The sequence below is a fragment of the Balaenoptera acutorostrata genome, chromosome 5 (assembly GCF_949987535.1).
Source record: "Balaenoptera acutorostrata chromosome 5, mBalAcu1.1, whole genome shotgun sequence".
NCBI lineage: Eukaryota > Metazoa > Chordata > Mammalia > Artiodactyla > Balaenopteridae > Balaenoptera > Balaenoptera acutorostrata.
The window spans coordinates 107,859,901-107,887,506 of NC_080068.1; the positions used below are offsets into that span (position 1 = coordinate 107,859,901).

General features: G+C 50.5%; 1 protein-coding gene across 3 annotated transcripts; it reads left to right on the forward strand.

Moving 5' to 3' along the window:
- LOC103015077 (high mobility group protein 20A-like) lies at nucleotides 1-27,210 on the forward strand. 3 transcript variants are annotated; one of them, XM_057547357.1, is made up of 12 exons: nucleotides 1-102; nucleotides 3,869-4,032; nucleotides 7,234-7,313; nucleotides 8,332-8,455; nucleotides 11,199-11,325; nucleotides 14,394-14,452; nucleotides 18,118-18,186; nucleotides 18,317-18,425; nucleotides 21,226-21,429; nucleotides 22,122-22,213; nucleotides 24,651-24,780; nucleotides 27,064-27,210. In XM_057547357.1, the coding sequence occupies exons 1-12, from the start codon at nucleotides 75-77 to the stop codon at nucleotides 27,066-27,068; spliced, it is 1,191 nt and encodes a 396-aa protein (XP_057403340.1). In that variant the 5' UTR covers nucleotides 1-74; the 3' UTR covers nucleotides 27,069-27,210. The 3 variants fall into 3 exon arrangements, 2 of the variants coding, with proteins under 2 accessions (XP_057403340.1, XP_057403341.1); XR_009008442.1 differs by lacking the exon at nucleotides 22,122-22,213; XM_057547358.1 differs by lacking the exon at nucleotides 18,118-18,186.
- The last annotated feature ends 396 nt before the right edge of the window (nucleotides 27,211-27,606 follow it).

The following is a 27,606-nucleotide window of genomic DNA, read 5'->3' on the forward strand; positions in this document are numbered from 1 at the left end:
CGCTGGGCTGGCGCACCGGGTGGGCCGAGCCCGGAGCCGCCGGCGCGGGGTGGTGGCCCCGGCGGGCGGGCGACATGCAGCGGGACAGCGGCCAGGCTGCGGGTCAGTGGCTGGACTTGCGGCCCCTCCCCTCTGTCGCGCGCGCCCCGCTTCCCGGGAGTGTGCGTGGGGGGGGGGTCGTCCCCGGGACGGGGTGGGCGCGTCCCGGTGCAGCCCAGCCCCGCGGCGCGGGTGTGAATGCCCGGGGCGGTGCCCAGGCCCTGACACGTGACTGGGGCCTGCGCCGGGCCGGTCCGTTCCCCGCGCGTCCCTCGGCGCAGGTGCCCGTCTGTTCCCCCGCCGCCCCCGTCCGCGCTCTGGTGACCTCCTCCCCGCCCCTGAGCCGCCCGAGAGCGAGTCCGGCGCCGTCCGCGGCCGCCAGTGCTGAAGCAGGGCCGGCCCTGGCTCCGGAACCGGCCTGCGGTCCCGGCCCGCCGCCACGGTCACCAGTCGCTGCTGGGGGCGGACGCGTGCGGGTCAGCGGGCGACTCTGGTCAGGAGAGCTGTTGCGTTGTGCGGCGCTCGGGCCGCGCGCTCGGCTCAAAGAACCTGTACTCACCTGTCCCGTGTAACGCCCTGGCGACCTGGGGGCGGGGACTGTGCTCCACAGTGAGAAACAGAGGGCTTTCAGTGACTTGAACGAGCCCCTCGGGTCGTTAGGGGAGTAACCAGGATTCGAGCCCAGGTCGGTGGGTGTCAGAGCTTCAGCGTGTACCGTGCAAATGTTGAAACTGACGCTGGAAAGATTCAGGTCTCTGTCCAGAACCTTCCCTTTATGCAGAAAATCCCGTTTCCCCACCTTGTATGATAATTTAGTGAAAATCCCGTAATTTGCTCCTGGCTGATATGTTTCTGTCACCTGCGGGCAGGTGACATTCGAGCCTAAAGGTGAACTCTGAAGACTGTATTCTCACGTTCCAACGCAGACTCTGACGACGTTAGAATACCACCAGTTCTTGGCTGTAGCCTGCTCTCTGGGAGCCAGGCGCTGTAATAACCATGCCACCTCTTAGTAGTCCCATCTTACAGTTGAGAAAACTGAGGAACGAGAGATGATGTGCCTAATAGGTGGCAGAGCTGGCTCTGAGGCCAGACGTTTTGGCTGAGGCATAGGGGTGACCACTGCACTGTCCAGTAAGTGGGGAGGCCAGTGCCCCAGGGCAGGCACCACTTGTCTCTGGGTTGAAGAGCCTGAGCAAGTCATAGACTATTCCACAGTCTCAGCATTAGGCAAAGTAATCACCATGGCTTTTGCCCTCCAAGGAACTAGGACTTGGTATTGACCTAGAGCTCCCTGCAGTCTGCATTGTCAGCCACTGCTGTTTCTGCAGCCGCTGCCTGCGGCCTGGCACTGGTCCTAATGTCTGTCCACTGAATGAATGAATCGACTGGGAGCTGTCCTCCAAATGGGTTCCTTCCTGCTGTTCCTGGATCCTTGGAAAAGGGTGAAGGCAAGGCAGGGGAGATTTGGGGCTGCGCTCAGTGGGATCAGGGCATCAGAAGTCGGACTGTACTAGATGGGAGAGGATTTCTGCTTGTTGGTGAGATGAGATGGCTGGGGAGATGGGAAGAGTAGGCAACCCAATGTGGAGGGTCCCATCTGCCCTGCCCTGCTGTGGACACTTGGGAAGGTCACTGACCTCTCTGAACTTCTTTCTCCATCTGTGGGTATTGCCATGGTAATCAGAGTCATGCTGAAGATTAAACGGGATAATATGCATAAAGGGTCTGATTATCATACATTTTCATCACCACCTTTTGGAGTCAGTTATATCAGTTGGATGAGCATGCAGCTGGATGAGTCATTAGGGCCCAGCCTCCTGGAGCTTCAGATACCAGACTAGGGGGCCTGGACTCCATGCCGAAGTCAGGGGGAGCCATAGAGTGATATGAGCAGAGAGGGAGGTGGTGAGATTTTCACCTGTGGACCCAGAGGCAGGGATCCTCAGGAGGAAGCCAGGTCCTACGCTGCTGGTGGGCGTGAAGTGGGTATATGCCAGCCAGGGTCCATCTAAATTACAAACACACATGCCCTTTGACCCAGCAACCTGATTTCTAGAGAGCCCACTGCATGCATGAAATGCTATGTGTGCAAGACCAGGAGTAACCTGCATCTGTTACTAGGGTCCGCTAACTGCTCTGTGGCCCATTCACCAGAAAATGCAGCGGCTGTAAATGGGCTGGTGCAGAAAGAACTCAAAGACATAGTAAATGAAAGAAGTAAATTTAGTGCAGTGCAACTAGTTTGCCATTGTGTGGGGGACAGAAGTGTTTGTAAATGAACAGACTAGCTCTGGAAGGGCATGTGAAGAGCCCCCTAACCGGTAGCCTCCAGGGAGGGAACTTGGTGCTGGAGGACCAGGGAGGGGCACTGTCTACCCTTTACCATCACCCGTGGGTATCCCCCCCCCCATTTCTGAGCCATACCCACGAGTTATGATTCAAAACAGAAATACCATTTAAAAAAACAAGAACAGTCCTAGTGATGGATTACAAGGCCTGGACCAGGCTTGGCCATGTGGATACAAGCCAAAGAAAATTCCAGAATGCTGGGTTTTGTCATCACTATTTGCCGCATTTCCCCTTCCCAGGAAGCTGAGGGGGAAGTCAGTGGATTCCTTCCTGTCTTTCCTCACTCTAAGACAAGTCAGCGTCTGGAGCTGTTTGGCAGGGGGCCTGCATTGTGGTTGTTAAGTAGTACTTAATGGGATACTGATGGGGTCACTCTTGAGCATGGTCACTTGAAAGTTATTACCTTCCCCTCCGCACGAGGAACCATAGGGGGTGCAGGTTGGAGGAGGAGGATAGACCGCTGGGCTGGCAACTAGGAGACCTGGGTTCAAGATCTCACCTGACTTTTCCCACCTGTGTGATTCTAGGCTTCTCTCTGGAATCACTTTGCTTCCAGGCACCTCAGTTTCTCCATCTACAAACAGGTTGTGTGTGTGTGTGTGTGTGTGTGTGTGTGTGTGTGTGTGTGTGTAGGTCGTGCATACATCTGATAGATCTGAGCTATGTAGTGTCCCATTCCCACCTCTCTCCCATCTGTAAAATGGGATCATAATTACCATCCTGCCTACTTCACAGGGGATCAGGGGATAACTTGACCACAGATAACATTCTTGACATTCTCAAAGGATAGTTTTCTGTAAATGCACCAATTTAAAATGCCACTAAAATAGCAGTGACATTACTGAGAACCTACTGAGGGCTGTGTGCTGCTCTGAGGGCCCTACACGTTTTAGTTTAATCCCCCACCCTCAGAATGTAAACTCCAGGGGGACTGGATATCTGTCTGTTCTATGCGCTGTTGTCTGCCGTGCCCAGCATATAGCAGGCATCCTGTAAATACCTGGGGTGTGAATAGGCGTTTCAACAACTCCATGAAGTTGGTCTGAAGTTTGCCCTAACATTGTGAAGAGGAAGCCACGGTCCCGGCACGTGAAGTGAGTTGCTGCTGTCGTGAAGCTGACTCATGGGACCTGGGGGCTGAACCCCAACGGTCTGGGTCCAGAGCCCACACTTCTAACCGTGAGGCTCCCCTGGGCGAGGGTCCGTGAGGCAGGTCCAACAGAGCAGGACCTGAGGGCCAGCTCGGTTGTCCTGCTCACAGGGAGTGACTTGTTTCTGTGTGGCACCTCCCCTGTCCTTACCATCTGTGCCCCGGAGAAATGACCACCAACTCAGGTTTTAGGCATTTGCTGTCACTTGTGGGCATTTGAAAACGCAAATGGCATATCGCAGAGTGCCTGTGTTGGATGGACTGACTCTAGGGGTGGTGGTGATTTCAATGTCTCTGACCTTATGCGGCCGTTTCTTGCTGTTTTAGTGCCCATAGAATTCCTTCTCCCATCTCCAAATGGGACAGGCAGCCTACTACCTGGGAACTCCGTGATCCAGACGCGCTGCCAGGACCTGGTGTCTCTGCCCACTCAGCACATTGTGCTGCCTGAACCGGGGGACCCGAAGGAGCAGGGCTCAGAGGAGCCAAAGGCAAGTGCGGTCCAGGGCAGGCACAGAGGGCCTCACGTGCTGCGTTGGCATTGTAACACGAGTGATAACACCCGCATGTTTAGTGTGTTCTGTGCTCCGAGCTGTAGGCTGGCACTCCTGGGCATTGTCTCTTCAAACCCTCTCAACCCTGTGAGGCACAGAGAAGTCAAGGAACTTGCCCAGGGTCACACAGTAAATGGCAGAGCAGGATTCGATCTCAAAGAGCTTGGCTCCTGAGCCTAACTATTCCAGGAAACTTGGGGTTTCTGGTGAAGGTCCTGGGGTGAGGTGAGCCGTTCTCACCTGGGAGATGACCCCCGTTCATCCTCTGTGCAGGAAAAGCAGCTGGTGAGGCATGGAGTGGAGTGCACAGTGTGGCTAAGTGGGAAAATAACCAGGACCTGGACTTCGCTGGGGGAGTTGATTGTAAAACCACTGGGGCCAAGATCCTTTTCCCAACCATGATTATAATCATCATCTGAGCTTTGATCTGGTTCCCAAATGATTGACGTGATTAGTTGCGTAAACTGAAATATTTTTCTCCTTGAGATCTGCTCAGTTGCCTTGTAGAATCCTGTTCATTGGTATGTTCTTGAGTTTTTTTACCTTATCAATAAAGAGAAGGAACATACATGCATTGAGCCTTGCTATATGCTGGGACTGTGCTGGCCCTCTACAAACCCACCCCAGTGCTGCCTTTTGTTGTGTCACAGTTAGGAGCTGCAGAGGTAAGGGGGGCTCAGACTTACAGTGTGTCAGAGCCAGGGAGTGAGCCCATATCTGTCACTCAAGCCCCTCATACCTTCTGCTACACCCTGCTGACTCCCAATGGACATTTTCTTTGTAAAAGAAAATTCTGTGTATAAAACCAAATATCCAAAATTCACTGTCTGTTACAGTCTGAACATGAAAGTTCTGTGCTGGTCAAGAATCCAATTGAAATGGATCTTTTCCCCTTGAATTTTGCCAATCCACTGATTTTCTGCTCTCCTGCTGACTGCACTTTTTTGTAATCAGTCTTTCCTTGCTCAATCCTGTTCTACTTCTGCTTTTCCTTTTAAACTAATGTACTCGAGTGTGTGGGAAATGCTCTCCATGTAGTAACACCTTGTGCTAATGATCAGCTCACTGTGTACGTGGCTCTATTTAGGGCAGAGTCAATTTGGTATAAATCTTGTGTGAGAAATTCAGCGAGAACAAAAAGCTTCAGAGAAAAGTATCCCTGCAGCCTTCCCAAGTGCCTTTGTCTCTGTAACTATGGTTTCCAGGCAGACGAAGAAAACACCCAGGAAGGATTTTCTTTTAATAAAGAACCTGAGACAAAGGACCAAAGACGGCAGTAAAATGATAAGCATTTTTATTTTTAGTTTTGACTTAATGAAACTAGAATATAGAGAAGTACAATAAATATCAATAAATGAAAGTGTTTCCTCCAATTAAAAACAAACAAACAACTTCCCCCGTGTGCTACGGCAGAGGAGCTGAGCAGGCAGACCGGAGGTAGCTGCTGTGAGGCAGGGCTGGGTGAGCCGGTCCACATCCCACGTGCCTCCAGGCAGCTGTGGGGTCTCCCTCGGAAGGCACGGCTCTAACAGAAGCCGCCAAGTGGCCAAGTCATTCCTCTTTCTGAGTGTCTTCCTGTGGCGTGGGATGATTGAAATATTTGCTTCTGGTGGGGAATGTGAGACTCAAATTCAGGAACATGTGTGTTGGAAAGCTCCCAGTGACCTGGACTGTAGAAATGGTTTCAGTTTTTCTTACACGGAATCAGAGCTGACCGCAGGACCCGGGAGCTCTCCAGGGTTCTGAAAGGCTTGTCCTTCACTTTCAGACTCCAGGGATCAGCAAGGAAGTGAAGAAGGGAGAGTGTCATTTCTTGTCATTTCTGAGTGTCATTTCTGTCATGCACCTACAGCCTGCCCGGCAGCTTGCTAGGTGCTCTGCAGCAATCTCTCTCTCTCACACACGTGGCTACTAGCCTGGCTCTTTGCCTCTGCCTGGCCCGAGCTCTACCCTCCTGTGCCTCAAGTGCCCATGCCAGCTGCTGCCCTGACCTCCTCCGTCCTTTGGTCCCCAGCACATGTGGCCTGGCTGTGGCAGCGCCAGATCCTCACCCAGCCAGCCTGCTGGGCCACTGACCGACTTCATGTCTCCTGGCCCTGGAAAGGCCACAATGGGCATGTCTGGGAGGGAGTTTTGAAAACTGGAAAGCTGAAACAGAGGTTTTTAAGGCCACGTTTTGATTACTCTCCACCATTAGTGGCGTGTGTGTGTGTGTGTGTTTGGTTTAGGAAAATTTGAAACTGAGACGTGAATGGAAGGGTGTCCAGGCTGTCGTTCTGTAACTGTTATCCCTGTAATGAATTGTTGCCGTTATTTACATGCATCAGACCTCCTGCATCAGACTGGGCTGCTTGAGGGCCAGGTCTGCGTCTTACTCAGCCCTCTAGCCTCTGAATGTGGCACAGGGCCTCAGTGGCAGCAAGGGCACAGGCACTGTTGATGAACCAAGAAACGCAGTGAACGGAAGAGAGAGGGGCAGCTTGGGTCTCCCTGCCGAGAGCTGGCCGCCACAGGAGGGGTCTGCCTTCGATTGTGGCAGCCTGCGTTTAGTGAGCACTTACTAGGCGCCTGGCTCTGTTCTAAGAAATACATGAATATTTCCACATTTAATCCTCACTGCAACCCACAAGGTTCAGACTTTTGTGACCCCCATTTTACAAGTGGGGAAACGGAGGCACGGGGATGTTACTAATTTACCTGAGGCCGCATAACAGGTAAGTGGCAGAGCTGAGATGGGAACCCAGGCTGAGCACCAGGCAAGCTCAGATGTTTACGCCCTGTCCCCAGTGCTGAGGCCGGGCCCCACCCGCTGTGAACCGAGTTACTGAAACCTCATGTTGCTTTCTTGATTGCGCCCAATGTCCGCATGCAGTCAAAACACAATGGGAGGGAATGTCCCCGGCCCCCCCCACCGCCTTCTGGGGACAGCAGGGCAGTGATGATGTCCTCCAAGCCTCGGTTCTCTCATCTTCAGGGCACGATTATTGCTATGCCGCAGAGCTGCCAGGAGGTCAGAGGCCGCGTGGGTAAAGTGTGACGAGGACACTTCAGTTTGTTGCCATATTGTAGGCTGTGATTCGAATATGGTAAATCATTGTTGACAATCCTGAGGTTCTCCTCTGTGTATTACTCTTTCAGAAAAGGAAAGGGGGCTGGCCTAAAGGCAAGAAAAGGAAACCCCCGAGGGAGCCTCCTGTTCCCCGCGCTCCTAGGACAGGGTAAGATGGGGAGATTACCCGACGGATGTTCAGGTAACATTTTGGGCTCACCATGTGGCCTCTGCTCTGTGCCAGGCCTGGAGGGCCTCTTATCCCATCTCAGCCTTTATCTGTTTTTCAGGGCCCTTGATCGTTACGGGGCCTCACACCCCAGGGAGTGAGGGAGGGTTGTTTAGTTCTTTAAGCTAGAATAAGGTTCTGATGCCCAAAGGACAGCTGGGCTTGGCTCACAGACAGGAAAGGGGGTGGCTGTGAGGCCAGCAGGTCTGGTTTCCCTTTCAGGCTTGCAGATGTGGATGCTTCACGGCCTCAGGCAAGCTAGGTAACCTTCATCAAGGCTCAAAACGCGCCCCCCCCCCCCCACCAAGTGCACTGAGACCATCCATCCCTTGTTCCCTGCCATCGGAGGCTGCAGAAGAGAGGCCCCAGGCCAGTCACTTCCCACTGCTCTGAGGGTCACTTTGCTCCTCTGGAAGCTTGTGCGCTTTTCTCTTTTATCCTCAGGGTCCGCACATTTCTAAGGGTGAAGGTCTTTTCTCAGTTTTCCTGTAATTCCTGTGGACGTGGCTTTTGTTCCAAAGACCGGTTTGTCTCACCCCAATGCCCACAGCCTCTCTCCCTCTCCCTCAGCCCGAATCCCTGATCAGGAGGGTTAGGGGGCCTGTACCTGGAGCATTTGGGCTGCACAACAACCTCATGAGCAGTGTTGTATCCATTACACAGAGGGGAAAACTGAGGCTCAGGTGGGTTGAGTGAGTTTCCCACTCAGTCTTCATGCCCCTCCCATTGGGGGGGATCCCCCTTAGGTCTTCCATCAGTCTCTGGATAAGCCAGCCATTCAAATATTTTCCCCTTTTCCATTAACCTCCATTTCACTGGTTAGATTGAAAAATATGGGCAAACCCACGACTGTTTATTTTTATGAAAACCTGAAAGTGGAAGTGGCTGCAGCAGGCCCTGCAGCCTTCCCTCCAGCCGGTAGCTCAGAGCTGTTGTGTTTGTTCCGTTCCTGGTGCAGGTACGTGATATTCCTCAATGAGCAGAGGAGCCCCCTGAGGGCCAGGCACCCAGATCTGCCTTTCACGGAAATCACGAAGATGCTGGCCGCTCAGTGGGCTCAGCTGCCCCAAGAGAAAAAGCAAGTAAGTCCTTTTCTGCGTGGAATGAGCAGAGGGGTGGGCCTAGCTGTCTGCGGCCTTGACTAGGGGCTGTTCCCTCCTGGTCCGTCTTTTCACACTGGAGCCAGAGGGAACTTGCCAGAAGGCAGGTGGGAGGTGCCTCTCACCCCACCCCTTAAAAGCAATCACTGGTCTCTGTGGCTTTGGCGTCCACCATCTCCCAAACTGTGTCAGGAGGAAGGGCGAATCCATGAAACATGGCTAAATGGTCCAATAAGTTTAGGAAATTCTGGAGTAAATCAAGTGAAACAGATCTTTTTTCCCCCTGCAGGAATTCTTGTTGGAGCATTTTAATATAATTTTATTCACTTAAAAATATTTCAGGTGAGGTCCGTGCTCTGCTGGAAGGAGGTGTGGAAGGAGAGACGGGGCAGAGCACTCCAGGGGTGTGAGAATCTCTGTCATCTCTCCTGTGAGGCTTTCTCAAACTAATTCCACTGTGGAACCCCTTATACACAGAGCACCTGTTAGCCTCCTAGGGAAGTACATTCTGGGGTCACAGGGGAAGAAACACTAACGTAGGGGATACAGTCATGCCTTTACCATGGCATTCATGTCCAATGTCAACTTCTGCCACCACCCCACCCCACATTCCAGTCACATGAATCAAGACACGCCTGCTTCAGCATCCCTTCCTGCAAAATCCCTCCCAAACTCCTTCTAAGTATGTCTGACCCCAGAGCCCATACTTTTCCCAGAACTGCCCGCTGCCTCTGGAGTGTCATTTCTTTGGGTTAAATGCAAAGACTCTGAGATGAGCTTCTTTAAACCCCTGCACTTGCAACTTTTTTGCTGTAGAAAACCCTTGCTTCAAATTAACTACTGGGTTGGCCAAAAAGTTCATTTCGGTTTTTCCATAACAGCTTACGGAAAAACACGAACTAACTTTTTGGCCAACCCCGTGAAATCCTAAGTTGGGGGCGTGGTGTCAACTAATGACATTCCTCTCCTTGCTACTCAGGTTTGCAACCACTCAGGAAGTAGATCCAGTAGCCAGTGAGACAACTGGAAGAGCCCTGGCTGTCCCAGTCTGGGCAGGCCCCCCCACCCCCGACTCTGGCTAAGAGCAGACTGGGGCCCTGGCTCTCTGCTGGAGGCAGGTCTCGGGGGAGGAGAGAGGCGGGGCTCCACCAAGCATCTCTGGTTCTGGCTCCCAATTTACCCTTAGATAAACCCCTCCTCCCACATGGAGGAGAGGGCAGTGCAGGAGAGGCCAGAAGGATTACGCTTCCGCCTTACAGAAGGAAACATCGGCAGTGGGGAAGAAATGTTCCCACCACACATACCTGCTAAAATGTAAAAGAGGTCAAAGCAAAACTACCTTGGTTTAGTTGGGTGAGGATGGTTAGGTTTAGTCCCCACCTGCTACAATGGCTTAAACCGCTAACATGCCAGTCTGAGGGGCTGAGCAAAAATTACAATTGGCTTTGAAATAAGCATAGTGATTGCAAAGCATAGGGTAGCTCTTATGGGGCAGCGAGGGGCAGAACCTCTGATCCAAGGTTTTAGGGAGTCTCTAAGCTATTTTCATAATTTCAGAAATTCTTTACTCTCTCTGCACCCCAGCTGCCATGCCTGGAGCTCCTTCAAATCTTTTAAAAGCCCTGCCTTACAGCGTTGTCAGTTGTCCCCTCAGTGAGACTCAAGTCCCTGCAGGAATGAGACAGAGGCCATGCACCACATGCCAGGTGGAAAGAGGGTCCAGAAGCCTGAGGAAAGAGGCCATCTAAGGGACTGTCAGCTCCATACTTTATTAGGACCAGTTCAACACATCAATGCTTTAAAAGTTTTTTACTTAACGTGATAATTTATTTCAAATTACCAAGTGCATAAAGTAAATAATCACTGTGAATAATAATTACTTGATGAGTATTCTTAGAGTGACCTTTGGCGACACAGACACAGACACACACACACACACACACACACACTAGTTGTCCCTGGGTTACACCAGCTGATGCCAGCCTCTGTGGCTGGAGATGAGTCCAAGTCCCTGCCTTCAAGGAACTCACAGTCTAGGCTGTCGGGACCCCCGAAGTGGACGCATACAATCCATGGTGAGGGGTACAGAGGTCTGTACCAGGGGCAGGGGGTCTCCAGGAGGCACCTAAACCAGTGTGGGAGTGCCCTGAGTCAACCTGGGGGCATCAGAGAAAGATGCTCAAGGAGGTAAATGTCCTGTGATAGATCTTGAAGGATTAGTAAGATTTGGCCAGGGGAGGAAGGTTGAGACAGGTGTTACTGATGGAGGGAAAACAGTAGCAGATGGGGTAGCTTGGGGCTGGGTCTGATTCGTCTCTATCACTAGTGCCCCACCCAGGACCCTGCACAGAGTTAAGCACTGATGTTTGCTTGTGTGATAATAGAATAGAAGTGTAAGGTCCCTCAAGGAGGGGAGGGGAGCTGAGTGCTACCCTCCTCTGCAGTCATCAGACCACACCTAGCAGAATGGTAAAAGCCACAGGGAGGCAGATTCCAACTGATTGGAAGGGAAACTTTCTGTGGTCTGCATCATTCAAGTAAGGAATGAACTTGCTGTTAGGTAGTGAGGTTCCCATCCCAGCAGGTATGCAAGTAGAAGATGAGCAGTAGCTTATTGGGACCATCCTAGAAAGACTGAGGCAAGTTGGACAAGAGGACACCTCCAGCCGCGTCCCCCCTCCCCCAGATTAGGAGAGTCTCAGAATCTCTGTGCTCTTTCTTCCAGAGGTATGTTTATGAGGCAGTTGAGGACAAGCAGCGCTACATCCGAGAGCTGCAGGCCTACCAGAGCTCCAAGGCCTACCGAGCCTTCCTGCGGAGGCGGGCAGCGCACAAAGTGCAGGCGCTGTGCGGTGAGTGGGGCCCGGCTGGGGTGGGCAGCAGCTTCTGCCTCCCAGGCCTGAGGCTATGGGATGTTTTACGGCAGAAGTGACATTCGAAAAATGCTCTGTGTTAGTCTCAGCCTTGGTCAGCATTCACATCCTTATATATTATGGATATTAACCCCTTGTCAGATATACTGTTTGCAGGTATCTCCTCCTGTTTTGTAGGTTGCCTTTTCATTTTGCTGACTGCTGCACAGAAGCTTTTTAGTTTGATGTAGTCCCACTTGTTTATTTTTGCTTTTGTTGCTGTGCTTTTGGTGTCATATCCAAAGCACTATTGCCAAAACTGGTGTCTAGGAGCTTTTTCCTTACATTTTCTTCTAGTTTTTTCAGTTTCAGGTCTTACATTTAAGTCTTTAATCCATTTCAGGTTCATTTTTGTGTATGGTGTAAAATAAGTGTTCAACTTCATTCTTTTGCACGTGGTTATCCAGTTTTCCCAACATCATTTATTGAAGAGACTATCCTTTCCCCATTGTGTATTGAATTCACTGAGTAGATCCTCTTTGAACACTTTAAGTATATACATTTTTAAACGTGTCAATCATACCTCCGCAAAGCTGTGGGAGGGGGAAGAGCCACGGCCCGAATAAAGCCACTGGCATCATGGTCTCCCTTGGCGGCTCTTCTGGCCGGGTTGAGACACATCTTGTACCTGATTAAAGAGGAGACATCTCATTCCCTCCTTCTCGGGAACGTCAGAGAACGGTCAGGTAGTGCTGGGCCAGTGATTACATTTTAGTCCTTAGAAAGAGGAAAGGAACCCGCAGTTATGGAACTCACTGCTTCTCAAACTCGAAAGTACCCTGGATCACCGGGAGTCTTGTTAAAATGCAGGTTCTGACCCAGCAGGTGTGGGGTCTGCATTTCCAACACGCCCCTGGGGCTGCCGAGGCCACTGGTGCAGGGACCACACTCTGATTACGCTGGGGGTCCATGTCCCCATAGCATCTACCGTCCCCACGTGCCAACAGCATCCTACTGCAGGCCCCGGCATTGCCCAACTGGAGTCAGGCCTGATGTGTCAGGAATCAACACACTGAGCATCCCTAAACCAGTGCGCACAGGAATGGCAAGAATGGCAGGTAAACACCCCAACTCCCGCAACCCGCCATGCTGAGATGTGTCCTGTGCGCCCCCTCGAGGCTCCTGGTGGGACTGCGCCCTATTGACTGTAGTGGCCTCTGCTCAGCAAGGCCCCCCATACTGGCTTTCTCCCTTTCCCGACCCACTTCCCCACTCCTCTACCAGCATTTCCTGGGATCACTGTCCCAAAAAACCCCCACTTGCACCAAAATCCTTGTCTCAGAGTGTGCCTCTGGGGGTGCAGGCCTAAGGCAGAGAGGCGAACTCCATTTATTGTCTGCTGACCCTGCCTTCACCATGGAGGTGGCGTCTCGTTCACCGTCTTTGCCATCCTTATTGGAAGCTGTATCAACTGCAGTGCCCACCAGAGGCCCATTCTACATTCAGACTCAGGGCTGCCACCCCACCCGTGGCACGTTCCCCTCCAAGGGGCACATGGCCTCAGGGCAGCTGGGGTGTCCTCACCAGTGGTGCGGGGTCCGTCACTGTCCGTCCTGAGGGTTCTTCCTGCACGCCCCATGCTGGGGGCTGACCGGCATCCCGCCAGAGCCCATCAGCTCTCCACTTTGCCGCTTCTCACTCCCGCCTGGGCCTGGCTGAGCGCTGCCTCCATAGTGGTCAGGTGTGGGCTCAGCGGTCCAAATGCCTGGATCCAAATCCTGGCTCTGCCACCTTGCACAAATCACTAAAGCATTTAGTGCCTCCGTTTCCTCATATAGAAAGTCAGGCTGTAATAGGACCTCCTGCACAGGGCCTGGTGCTGATCAAACGAGTTAAACCATAGGAGCTTGGTGCTCAGTGCCTGGCACACAGCGAGTTCAGCAAGTATTCGTGCTTCATACCCTTGGCACTGGGGCACGAGCCTCCCCCCTCCGCCACAGCTTCATCCAGAGAGAGTATCTGCAAACTTCTGTAAAGGACTAGATAACACTTTACTCTCTGTGGACCCTGTAGTCTGTGTTGCAACCCCTCAACTCTATGGTTGTAGCAGGAAAGCAGCGTAGACAATATGTTAATGAATGGGTGAGGCCGCATGCCAATAAAACTTAATTACAAAAACAAGCAGAGGGCTGAGTTGGTCCACAGGCAGCTCCACTCCGACCCATTGTATTTCTTGGGTTTCCACTTAACATTTGTTTTCAATCAAGCACCTGCAGATAAAAATAATCCATTGAAAACCACCGGTCTAGCATATAATTAGTATTAGCAGAGTGGGATGTCGGATGGTTCTGAGGGAGCTGTGAGGCCTCTGGTCCTCATTTGAATGTCAAAGCTAAGCCGATTGTGCCCTGAGACCTCTGGCTAAGGGTCTCCCCATGAACAGCTGTCATTCCCCGTTCATATTTTTCTCCCTAAGAATGCTATGTCAGGCTTCGCAGAGAACACCGCATCGTGCTTAATCCTTCAGCCATGCTGGAGTTCTGCTGCCTTCTTATTTTTGTGATTATTTGTAGATTGTCATCACATGACAAGCTGGCGTGTTACAAAGAAAGGCCGCTCCAAGAGAGCTTGGTTTTTAAATAAGATGTATTTCTGTCTTATTTAAAACACAGTAAATTTTAAAAGTTTACTATATAAAAATATAATAATTATAATAATTTTAAAAAATACCACTGGATTCTGCCATGCTAATAAAAAATTAATTGTTTATGTTTTTCCTTGTTTCTCTCTCATCTTCATTCCGTACCTGGCCAGGTGTTTATAAACTGAAGTCAGAGGTATCCGGTTTTTCCTCTTGGTTTATAATAAGGGATTTTCAGACCTCTATTGAAATTGAGCAGCTGAAGTCAAGCACTGATCCTCCAGCAGGAAGCATGGAGACCTCTTAGGATAAATCTTTTCAGCCTCAGAAGGCGCTTCTGACCCTTGTGTTGATGCTTCTGCAATAAGGCTGAGGCCTTTTCTCAGACAGATGCTTTGTAAAATGATGCTGTTTTTTTCTCCATCAGGAACAGGTACACTAGGATGTGAATTTGAGAGCGAGGGCCTTGACTTCTCAGAAATTGATGTAAGTATTCGCTGGGGGGGCAGGGGGATGTGGTTTTAAAATAATCACCCTCATTTGGTATGGGCGGCTGAGAAATGGTCCCTCCCAAAGGATATCTGGGTCCTAATCCTTGGGGCCTGTGAATGCTACCTTATATGGCAAAAAACGGGTCGGTCTTTGAAGTTGTGATCTAAGTTAAGATCTTGAGGGAGGGGAATTATGCAGTCACAAGTGTCCCTAAAAGAGGGAGGGAGAGGGACATTTGACACAGAAGAGGAGGAAGCCACGTGACCACTGGCAGAGATTGGAGTGTTGCGGCCACAAGCTAAGGAAGCCGTCAGCCACCAGAAGAGGCTGGAAGAGGCAGGAACAGTTTCTCCCCAGCACCTCCAGAGGGAACTAAGCCCTGCCCACACCTTAATTTTGGTCTAGTAAGGCTGATTTCAGACTTCTGGCCTCCAGAACTATGAGAGAATAAACTTCTGTTGTTTTAAGCCATCCAGTTAGTGGTAGTTGGTTATGGCAGCCCCAGGAAACCACAGCATCCGGGCACAGGATTTCATGCATTGCTGGAGTGTGGCTCACACATCAGTCCCTTATGGAGGCCTTTCTTTGTGTGTTCCTTGGACAAGTATGTACTGAGCCCAGCTCGGTGGGAGGTGGGAGACCAGGCTGAGGATGCAGAGGTGGGTGAAGCACAGCCTGACGGCTCCTGTTCAGGGGAAACTGGCAAGTGTGCAACACTTCACACCAGGATCTGCTGTGATGGACACACGTGCACGGTGAGAGCGGCCCCTGACTCTGGGCGAGTCAGTCTCAGGGCAGGTGATTCTGAGATGATGCTCGTGAAGAAGAAATGGGAAATTCCTGGAGGCAATGCTGGCCGGATGGAAATGAAGCACAGCGGGAGCTCTAGGCTGGGGAAACAAGCATTGCGAAGGCGGGGGGATGGGAAGCAGCCCAGTGTGTGTGTGGGACCCTGAGCAGCTCAGGACGCCTGGAGCAGACAGCGTGCGTGTGGGGACGAGGACAGGGCAGTGGAGACCAGGGCTGTCAGGTGGTCTGAGCTAAGGTGTAACTTGTAGGTGTTTCCCCTTTGAATTTAATTGATGATGAAATATATATATTTAACAAATGAAGAACAATTGAAAGTGAATCTTAAGGGGCAGATGTGTTTACATTGAAACGTTCTGGAAGGCTACACAAGAAGCTCTTGTAGTACAGTGAGTAGAAATGGGAGTTGGGTACCTTTTACTTTTCACTTTACACCCCCTCTTTTCTGTTACTTTCAATATGCATTTATAAGAGCTTTAAACATTGTTTGAAGTACACCACCTTTTATCATTAGAAAATGATTTGAGACTTAGAGGGCAAAGGACTTCCTGTGTCCATTGTCCACCTGAAAGGTCAGCCCTCTGTGGCCCAGGCTGGAGCCGCTATGAAAAGAGCCACATGAGTGGAGGTCCCGCCGGCAGCCCCTCCCCCTGAAGGGGTCTGCTCTGCGCAGCCAGCTCCTTTCCCACCAACCCAGCCATCCTCTCCCTGGAGCCTGCGCTGGCCCCCCATTGCCTTCCATGACCTGGCGTCCATCTCCCTACCCACCATGTCCCCCACCCACCATGGAGGGATGCCAGCGGGCACCACGCTTTTTTAGATCCTGGCCTTTCTTCCTCACCCATTCTGTGACCTTAGTCAAGCCTGAGGCTGGCCTTCCTCATAACAAAATATAGCTCAGAACATGACTGTGAATGATGTAAGAGCCAACAGTCATGCAGTATCCATGCCTGGCTTGAAAATATTAGTCACTGTTATTGTTTCACGTCTCATATCTCTGTCCACCAGTGTAGGTGGGACCGTGTGTCACATTCTTTATGGGGCTGCCCTGTTAATACCTGGTAATGCAGGGGCACGAAGCCAAGAGGCCAAGGGCCAGTAGCTCAGCGCCTGGTACCCAATGAAAATGCAGCTGCTCTAGTTGAATTTGAAGGGAAACATGCACTGATTCTCATAGATGAAGACCTCACACTTTTACGGAGAAATAGTCAGGATAAATGGTTCCTGGCTATTGTTTTTCTTGGACACTTTTTCTTGGGTGCCTGTGATTCATCTTCTCTTGACAGTGGTTCCTAGTCTTGGCTTCAGGTTGTGAAAGGATTTGTACTAGGGATTACCTGAATGAGTTTTGGGTCCCTCCCATAATTGTTCAAAAGGTCACCAAACCTAGAAGGCTCAGCCCCACCACCCTGGGCTACGTGCGATTAATTTTATAATAATGACGTATTTCTATAAGCAAAAGTGAGAGGATGGAATTTTTTGTTGAGGTGTACGTGCAGCTTGGATGTTTGCTCTGATGTCTTGGCACCGGCCTTGATGAGCATTTGGGGCCCTTTCTCGGCAGTGGCCTCTCTCTCCTCCGTGAAGTTCCCTCCTGACGAGTCCCCCTCCCTCTGCCAGCCCTCCTCATCTTCCCGCTGTGGAGCTCCCTGGGGCCCCCTTGCTCCAGGCCTCTCTTAGCAGGTCTTTCTGCTCATTTAGTGAGAGGCGGAGGCAAGCCTCACAGAGGGTGCGGAAGGAACCCTACAGACACTCTTCCAGTTGGGGGCACCTATCTGGGCTGAAGGAGTGCCCCTCTGATGCGGGAGAGGATTCCTGAGAAGCAGAGTGAGTGGCAGTGTCCTGAGCATGGTCAGGTCCCCGCCAGCTCTTGGGGCGGCAGGGGACACTTCAGGTCTGTGACAGGAACCATCTCTTGTCAGAGCTTGGGGAGTTTTTACATCTCTGAACTAAATGTAAGCAAATACATACAGCTCTCTGTTTTTTTTTAATTAACTGTTTTTCTTTTAAAAATAATATACATGGGCTTCCCTGGTGGCGCAGTGGTTAAGAATCCGCCTGCCAATGCAGGGGACGCGGGTTCGCGCCCCAGTCCGGGAAGATCCCACATGCCGCGGAGAGGCTAGACCCGTGAGCCACAACTACTGAGCCTGCGCGTCTGGAGCCTGTGCTCTGCAACAAGAGAGGCCGTGATAGTGAGAGGCCCGTGCAGCGCGATGAAGAGTGGCCCCCGCTCGCCGCAACTGGAGAAAGCCCTCGCACAGAAATGAAGACCCAACACAGCCAAAATAAATAAATAAATAAATAAATAAAAATTAAAACAAAAACAAAAACAAAAACAAAACAAAACCGTGGTCTTCAAACTAAAAAAAAAAAAATCTTAAAAAAAAAAAGTCTCCTTTCCCCCCAAAAAACTAATAAAAAGGTAAACTCTGTATTCTATATTAAAAATATATATATATATACGTGCATGGTTAAAAAAAAAAATGCAAACAGTACACAAAGGTTTACAATGAGAGGTGGGTTGTGTGCACAGAGCCCCAGGCCCTCACTCCCCCACCCCATCCCTGCATCCCAAGGCATCCACTACAACCAGTTTCTAGTGCATCTTCCAGAATAGTCCGTGGATATATGAGCACCTACAGGTTAGTACATATGTATTTTGATAAAAGGACACATCTTTGTCATTTAGTCACAGAGTTCATTTTGTTCATGTTTTCAAAGCAAACTCTTTGAAAATATGAAAAACTCAGAATTGGTTGTGGACTCAGACAACACCACCAATTCTCAAAACCTCCCTGTCGTACCCTCTTTGCCACATTCCTAACACTTTCTCTCTCACTCGGTGACAGAGGCCTTGGGATGAGTTGAAATTCTCAGCTGTGCTCAGAAAAGCCTCAACCCGGCAAGCGATTTCACAGGTGAAAAAAGGACTAGCAAGATCCAGCCTGGCCCGCCTGAAGCCCATCTGCCGTTTTAAGCTAATTTTATGTTCAGAGAAGGCGGGATCCCGCCTCCTCCCTGCTCACCAGAAACTGTCTCGGTCCACAGGGGGATGAGAATGATGACCTGTACTGTCGGACCTGCAGGCAGTTCTTCAGTTCCCTGCATAACAAGCGAGAGCACCTGCTGGGGAAGCAGCACCTGCAGAACCTCACAGGTAACCAGCCTCTGCTCAGTGCAGCCCCTGCTCTGCACCGTGCTTGCTGAGTGGGCTGGGGCCACTTACTTAACCTCTCTGTGCTTCCACTACCTCATCGGTAAAGTAAGGTTGAAATCGCCTGCCTCACAGGGCTCTTCTGAAGATGTATATCAGAGCCGTGTGCAGGCCTGGTTCAGCTGAGATGTCACCTCCCCCAGGAAGTCTTTCCTGGTTTCAGACATGGGGTGGGGGGCTCCTGAGGGTGTGACATGTACCCATGCTTAATAATGATCATCCCCTGCTACTGTCACCATCACCCTGCAACATGTGTGTGTGCACATACATGCAGAGACACAAGACACACACACAGTCATGACTGTACGTGCATGTGCACACACACACACACACACACACACACACCTGCTCTCCTGGAAGGAAGGAGCCATGTGGTTTAGGACATATCTCTTACCCATAGTAGAGTCTCAATAAACATTTGATGAGGGAATGCACACATGCACAGGAGGCTCACCTTTGTCTGGGGTTTGTAAGGAAATAAACTGTCTTCAGTAATGTCTTGTTGAAGGTGAATAATGACAATGAAAGTAAAAATGAATCTCATTACCTGAAACTGAGTATAATGTGTGCACTCCATATGCCTAGCGTTATACTGTGTAAATTACCCGCTGGAGAGGATTACGGCTCATTTCATAATCTATAAAATCATGTACTGGGGGACCATGAGGCTGTAGATACGTGTGGCTCTGATTCCATGTAACTCTCTGAGGGCCTTTGCAGTTATTTAAAGGGAAACAGACATGGGCACGCCTTGCTTCGTCTTCTCCCTAAACCGCCTACCAGTTTTATGTTAACAGGCTCTCAAGAGCGTTTCCATGTCTGCCTTAATTGCTGTGATATTGTTGGAAAGCAGGGCTTTGAGCAGCTGCGGTATCTGAGTCTCTGGGTCTCTGAGTCTCGGTCCTGATGGGAGGGGGCATTAGCCACTCATCCTTTCAGAGCAGGATCTCATGTGGCTCTCTTTGCCTGGGATCCCCCCAACCCCTCGAGATGAGAGTGAGCCCAGGGACCGCCTGCTCCTGCTGTCACCGCCCCAGGAGAACCTGAGCGGTCCCCTCCCCGGCTCTCCACTCCCTCTCAGCAAAACCAGGGTGGGGAGCAGGCATGCGGCAAGGTCCCAGAGCTCTTTGGTTTAACAGTGTTATTGAGATCTAATTCACACACCATAAAACTCACCCACAGAAAGTAGTTTTCAGTATATTCACAGATATGTGCAACCACCACTGCAACTACGTTTAGAACATTTTCATCACCGCAACAGAACCCATCCCCGTGAGCAGTCACTCCCCATTCCTGGGCAGCCACTAGGGTGCCTTCTGCCTCCATAGGAGGCTCTGGCAGTTTAATACTTGGTGTCTCCTTTCTGTGGTGACAACAGTCATCCCCGCCTTGGTGACATCTTAGGTGGGCAGCACCCTGTCACCATTAAGGACCTGAGTTTGAATCCCTGCTCTGCCACTTACTGCGTTTATCACCTTGGCTGAACTCTCTGCCCACTGCCTTCATTTTTTCAAGTGCAAAATTGGGAATAATGATAATAATACTGACCTCACAGGGCTGTCGTAAGGAAATGAGTTAATCCTGTGATGCCCGGCACACTCTGGGTGTCCACTGTGTTATTATTATGAGCTTGGGGGCTGTAGCGGATAAGCAACTCCCTACCTCCCCCCTTACTTTCCAGGAATCTCCAACTGCTAATGGTTCCCTGTAGCTCCCTGCTCTGCAATTTCTTTTCATCTCCCCTCAAGCTGCCCTTCTCCAGGAATGGCCTTCCCACCTCTGTGTACTGGGTCTCACTCCTATTCATCCTTCAAAACCCTATCAAAAAGGTGAATAATAGCAAGTGCTGGGGAGGCTGTGGAGGAATCACATCCTGATTCACTGCTGGTGGGAATGTCAAATGGGGCAGCCACTTTGGAAAACAGTCTGGCAGTTCCTCAAAAATTTAGTTACTATATGACCCAGCAGTTCCACTCCTAGGTATGTACCCAAGAGAACGAAATATATATGTTCACACAATATTATGAATGTACATGACAACATTATTCATAGTAGCCCCAAAGTGGAAACAACCCAAACATCCATCAACTGATAAATGGATAAACAAAATACGGTCCATTCGTGCAGTGGAATATTATTCAGCCTGAAGAGGAGTGAGGTACTGATATGTACTACAATGTAGATGAACCTTGAAAACAAACATGGTAAGTTAAAAGTCCAGTCACAAAGGACCACAGATTGTATGATTTCCTGTATATGAAATGTCCAGAATAGGGAAATCTGTAGAGACAGAAAGCAGGTTAGTGGTTGCCTAAGGCTGAGGGAGGGTTGGGGAGTGGGGGTGATGGCTAAACGGAACCAGAGTTTTCTTGGGGAGGTGATGCATATGTTCTAAAAATGATTGTGGTGGTGACTGCACATATCTGAATATACTAAAAACCATGTAAGTATATACTTTTAATGGGTAAATTGTATGGTATGTGATTTAGATCTCAATGAAGTGGTTTGGAAAAAAGATACCCGTCTCAGTCAAGGACCCCCTCCTCCAGGAAGCCTCCCTTGCTGCCCTCCATCTGGCACTGGTCCCAGTACATTCTTCTTGTACATCTGGGGACCTGGCCCAGGGACTGGGGTTCGGAAGGGACAGGCTTGCCCATATCTGGACAGAGGGCCAGACCCAGAGGAGCCGCTCATCTTTTGCTCAAGGGGCTGACCTTTGACACGGGATTTCTTTGCTTTTTAGGGGAATTTGAAAAAGATTCTGCCGAGTGCTTGAAGCATCTGGAGCCTCTGGAGGGAGAGGTAGGTCAGAATTTGAACAAAGGGGACTCAGAGGAGGAAGCTGAGTGCCCTGATCCACTTCCACTCAGAGGCCTGATTCCAGAGACGAGTTTTGCTTCACTTGACTTGTGTTTCTTGCAAGAGTTCATCTTTAAACTTCTGAAAAGTGAGTAGTCAAGTTCTACAACTCCCTAGTAACTTTGGTGACCGAGGGTTTTATAATCCTAGTAAGAGCAACCTACATAATAGGTTATAATATTAAGTGGAACAAAAAAAAAAAAAGAAAGGTTGCAACTACGAGAATAACAATAAGTAAAGATAATAAATAATCAGATGCGAAATAACCGAGGGCTTCCGGTAAGCCAGTCACAGGTCTAAGAAGTTGATACAAATTACCTTTTAATTGTGAGGTCGGTTATAGTATCACCTCCTTTTAAAGATGAGAAAAGTGCAGCACGGAGAGGTTAAGTAACCTGCCCATGGTTGCATAGATAGTGAGCTCAGATGGGATGGGTTCCAAGACCCATGTTCTTCGTAACTTCCCTACGATCTCAACTATATTTATAAAATTATGCATATGTGAATCTGTGCAAATGTTAACAGTGGTTACCTCTGGCAGGCAAGAGGAAGGTGCTGTATTTCTTTATTCCTTTCTTTATTCCTTTCTTATTTCCCCCAATGGATAGGTGTCCTTTATATTATCAGAGAATGAAATAGGCAATATTAAAAAGGGTTTTGAGGACGCCCTGTACATGTCAGCGTCCCAGCTGTTGCCTGTGTGAGGTGCAGTTCAAAGAGAAGGGGAGGTTTTGATGGAAAGAACAGATAAAGACGGCCTTCTCTCCCCTTTCCTCCCAGTCAAAGAATTTGAGCTCAGAGAGCTGAGGAAGACTTTAGAAAGAGCTCAAGTAGAGCAGGAGGCCCTGCAGAGGCAGCTGCTGGAGTTCCAGGTGAGGCTCTCGGGAGGGAAGCGCCCAGTCCCATCTCTGTAGCCCCATTGCTCAGCTCAGGGCCCCACCTGGTGGGGTCGGGAAGCAGGGGAAGAAGACCGTGTGGTCCGACTGAAATAACGCATCACAAACCAAGGTGCTACTCGCCTCCCCACCATTCCTGCTAGAGCATACTTGTTATATATTCTTGTAAAATACGGAGTGTTTGTGTTTTCGATGTAGAGAAATTGTGCTGTGAGCCTTCTCGTGCTGCGTGCTTGCTTCACGCAAGGCTCCGTGTTCATCCACGCTGCCCCGTGGCATTTGGCCTGTTACTTCTGCACCCACTGCATGCCCCTGGCCCACTCCCCTCGCTGGGGGCACCGGTTTGCACCAGCTTAGGGTGTGACGAGCATCCTTGCTCGCATCGTGTTCCATGAGAGGTGGTCTGGACCACATACCACAAGGAGGGTTGCCTGGTGCGGACTGTGAATAATTTTCAGTTGGCAAGTGTGTGCACGTTTATGCATTGATGGGTGGTACCTGTTTTGATGAAAGCAAAGAGAAGATGAGGTGAAACCGTGCATAAAGTCACAATTTTTAAATGTGTTATTTTATTCTGATTACAAAATTAAGTTATATTCCTTGAAGAAAATTTTGAAATTTCAGAAGAAATTTTGAAAGTTTTCAGAAAAATGAAATCCAATCATTAGAGAAGCATCATTAACATTTGTGTAGCATCTTTTAGTCTTGTTTTCCACAAATATCTAAATCTGTTTACATAGATAAATATATTTGTATATTATCTATATATTTATGTATCTCTGTATTTATCTAAATAGGTAGAGATAGGTAGGTAGGTAGGAAGAGAGACAGAGACAAAGGAAAAATTGGAATAAAAACCACACAGTTTGATTCCTACGGTTGCCATTTCATTCCGTGGTAGGTAAGCATTTTCACATCTCCTTCGATGTCCTTGTGTGAATTGCCTCTCATGGCTGCAAAATATGTCATTATGTGGATGAACCATAATGGATTCCCGTTTCCCAGTTGGTGGGCATTTTGGCTACATCCAATCATTATACTATAATAACGCTGTGAACACTCTTGTCAGTCTTTACACGCGTCCTTGAGCTCCCTGGGGAGGGATTCCTAGAAGTCTGATGCTTACTTAACAAGCACAAGCCTTAAAGAGGTCCAGAAAGCAGGTGGCATCTGCTGTGGTTCGGAGCACAGGCTCTCGGGGTTGGAATCCAGGCTCTGCCCCCAGCTGTGTGCCTCGAGCTCCCCTCTTCATTTCTTCACCTCCCCGGTTATCAGTCTCTCCATGCGCCACTGGGGGGAACAGTAGGTCTGCCCCGTGGGGTGGTTGTGAGCGATTAAATGAGCTGATCCACCTGGCAGGGTACCAATGGGCATCACAGCATCGCCCTCTGGGGCTGTCCCTTCCCGTGCCTCCAGCAGACTCTTCATCCCACACTTCTGTGCACCCCAAAGTTCCACCACCATTCCTGTTTCCTTTGAGTGTAGTTTTGTTAAAGAACTTTGAAGAACAGTGAATGGTTAAAAAAAAAAAAAGGAAATACCCCAGTTATCTGAAGCCATCGTGCAATGACCCCCCTGACATAGGCCCCTGGAAATCAGCCCTGCCAGAGCTCCTCGCTTAGCAGCCTGGCCGGCAGGGAGGGTGTGTGCCGGCGTGGGGAGGGGTGTCCCTTACTGTCCGGGACCTCCTTAGCAAGGCATCTCACTGAACTCCCAGCCCACATCTTAGAGGAGGAAAACCACGCCTGCCTCCCAGGGATGCTGGGAGGGGCCGAGGGTGGGGCACACAGTCAAGCTTTCTTCAGGGTGGGAGCCCACCCACTGCACACACAGCCCTTGCCCTGGGGCTGCCCCATGTCATCCTGGCCCCCAGGGCCCTGCAGATGGCAGCATGAGAAGGGCTGGCTCGGAAATCAGGCCCAGCTGTGGGTCTGGGCTCCCCTCCGTGGTCAGGGGGCTGGGGCAGGCCACTGACACCCCGGAACCTCGCTTCCCAGGCGGGGACACATCCTCAGCAGGAGGGTGAGTGAGATACTGAGCGATATAAAGGGTCCAGCATGAAGTAATAGGGTTTTTAACAAGTGGGGGCTGTGTCAGTGGGGTGGCTCTTTTACTTATTGGAGGTGGGGAGGGGAGATTGACTATGTTCATGGATTCTGTGTGTGCCCTACAAGAGCAGCTGCAAGACCCTCTTTGTTTAATTGTTTATTTGATTACTTATCTACTTGGAGCCTATTTACTTATATACTCATTTACTTTTAATTATTTATTGTTCATTTACTTATTTACTTTCTCATTTACTTATATACATATTTATATACTTATTTATTCACTTGTTCGTTCATTCATTCATTCATTCATTCCATTGGAAAGTCTTGGAGCTAGCTGCCTGAACACTTTGGTGTTCTTTTAGAACCAGCAGCAGAGGCTGGAGGTGGAGCTGGCCGGCCTGAAGACCTACGGGGTCGTCCTGGAGAAGGAGTTTGAGAACCTGAACATGGTCCTGATGCTGTCCCACTTCGGCCTGCGAGTCATAGACACGAGTGAGCCTGCCGTCCGGGGCTGTCCCTTTCCCCCTCTCCCCAGGCCACGCACATGCTCCCTCCAGGTCCTCGCTGGTCTGTAAAACCGAGGCCCAGAGGTTCCTGTCCATTCACTTATTCATGCCTGCGTCCCTCACTTCTTCACTCAGCATGCTTCCCGCATGGCCAGTGCGTCCAGGCTTGGTGCTGGGTGCTGGGGGATGTACGGAGATGAACGATGATACTGTGATCCTAAAGCCAGCACCCACTGGGTGCCAGACCCTGAGCTGGGCACCGCCAGGGGATGAAGAGGTGGAGAAGCCCCTGGTCTCAAGCTCTAATCAGGTGGACAGACCCTCAGTCACTAGACTGTCGGGGTGCAGTGTCCCAGCGGGGAGCTGCCCTCCATGGACAAGATGCTGTGGGCACTCAGTTGGGAGGCAGTTCCCCATCTATGGGAGGTGGGCTTCTAGAAGGACTTGACAGAGGAAGGACCCAAGAGGACAGTCCCAAACTCCTGAGGCAAAGAAGGGGCCAGAGGCACAGCAGGCAGGGAGCCTTGCGTGTGCCAAGGCGGTGAGGGAGGGCGTAGAGCACATGCGTGGCTGTGTCCCGTGCAGGCCTGGTGCAAACACTCTTCTCTTTGAAGAAAAAGTCATGAATACCATTTCATTGTAAAATGTTTAAATGTGACCTTTTGGAGAAACATATAATGTGAACATTCCCCTTCACTCCCCACTCCCCTGCTCAATCTCTTCCCTGCCCTCCCTAGAAGCTTTTACTGTTCGCATCTTCCTGCATCTCCTTCCTTCCAGCCGTTTTCTATCTGTTTATGAATGGGGTGGTGTTAAAAATCATTAACAACAGGAATTTCTTGAGACATGGCTGGCCATGAGCTGAGAACAGGGTCCCTGGGGCCCCTGCTGGACCAGGCCTTAACCCCCTTGGTTGCTGGATTGGGCAGCTCCTGGGCAGTTAGGGGCCCTTGGGCAGTGGCTGTTTACCAGTCAGTCTGGCAGATGTCAGTACTTTCAGACCTGTTATAGCCTCACTGGTGCATTACTGGCTGGCCAGTGCAGGCGAGAATCAGATGGATTTGTTCACTGATAGCTTGTCTGTTTGCTACGAATGGGACAGCGCCCCAGTCCCCTGCTGATTCATGCTGGCTGGGACACCTGGGGTTTCACATCACGGTGAAGCAGTGACTCCAGAACACGTCACATCTGGGCACAGGGTGGAGCATCCCTGCTCTATAAATAGCGAAGCCTCAAGGCCAGGGGCCCCGGCAGTGAGACGGATGGAGCAGGTCCTGCTGCTGTGGAAATTTGGAGACCTGTCCTCTTTCCCTCCTGTGCCCTCTCCTCCCCATCCTCGCTTGAGAGCATTGGCCCTGGCCAGATTCCATGTGAATTTTTATACTTACATAGTGTAAGTGAGATTAGGGAGAGGTGGCCAGGCTTGAGCGCTCCTAAGAAAGGAGGATTACACAGGCTCAGGTTCCTACTGGATGTGGGAAGCAGGTAGGAGGTGTGTTCTCCAGTGTTGATAAGCCCGTGGGCCCCAGCTCTCTCTCCCTCCCTGTGGCCTCTTTCTTTCCTTGTGAATTGGATCCATTTACTGCAGTCATGACACCGGCAGCTCTGGGGAGCAGACGAAGGATGCTATGGGAGTTGGTTAATGCCCACGTGTTTTCACGTGGGTGTCCTTCCCAGGGAAGGCATGATGGAGGGCATTGGATGTGGTGCCTGGGCAGTATAATGTAAAGGAAACCCAGCTTTTAGAAAGCATTTACTGATCATTGGCTCCAAATTTATCAATGCATCTGGTGTCAAGTAATGTCCAGAAAGTGGTTTTGTGGGTTCAGCTCTTTCTCTGCTCCCACCACCCTCTGTTTCCTGTGGTTCCCCTCAGCCCACTCACTTGGTTCACTCCATCCAGAGACATCCTCTGAGCCCTGGGCTCGGTGCTGGGAAGCCAGAAATTCCAGGAGACATTTTATGACCTCACAGAGCTCCAAGTCTCAGAGGGTGACACTAGGGAGTAAATTGGGGCGGATGATGCGACCCAGCCATCCTGCCTAAGCCTGAGTCCTGTGCAGTGGAGCACCAGGTGGGCCCTCCACTCAGACCCCCTTCTGCAGGACCCTATCCGAGTTCTCTGTCCGGGACCAGTGCACAGTTGTCTCTGCAGGAGTGTCTGAGATGAGCAGAGCAAGCATGGATCATGCTTCATCTGAAGGCGCCCTTGGACTCCATAGCTTTTTCCTGGCAGTAAACTGTCTGCTCTCCCTTTCCAACTCTGCAGCATAAAGCGGTGCCCACCCCTGCGCCGACGGAACCCCAGGACGCATTCTGGACACACGGGGGTCAGCTTCCAAAGATGCATTTCCCTCAGTGGAGGAAGAGTGGAAGATCCTGGGGTCCTGCGGATGGGACAGCCAGGACGGCTCTACTGACCCAGGAAAAAATAAATTGTGCATGTGTGTTTGCACAACAGACTCAATCTGTCTTTTGTCTGGGGCTTGGCAGCGTCTGCCCTGTAAGTATTCCTTCTACGGACTAAAAGTTGAGCAGCTTTAATCTGGGAAAATGTTGCTGGAGTGTGCCTGCCTCTGCAAGCACAGAGAGTGAGTGCAGTGCATACCTGCTCGCAGAGCACACCGGGCCCGGCAGCCCTGAGCCTCCGGCGCACTTTGAGCAGCCCCTCTCCTGCTCGGTCTCTTGGACACTTTGGTTTCCTCTGCTGAATTATAAAGGCAGTAGTGCTGCCCATCAGCCTCAAGGGATGGGATGAAGATGGAGTAACACAGTCAACTTGTATGAATTTAGGTCCCCTGGAAGCTGACCT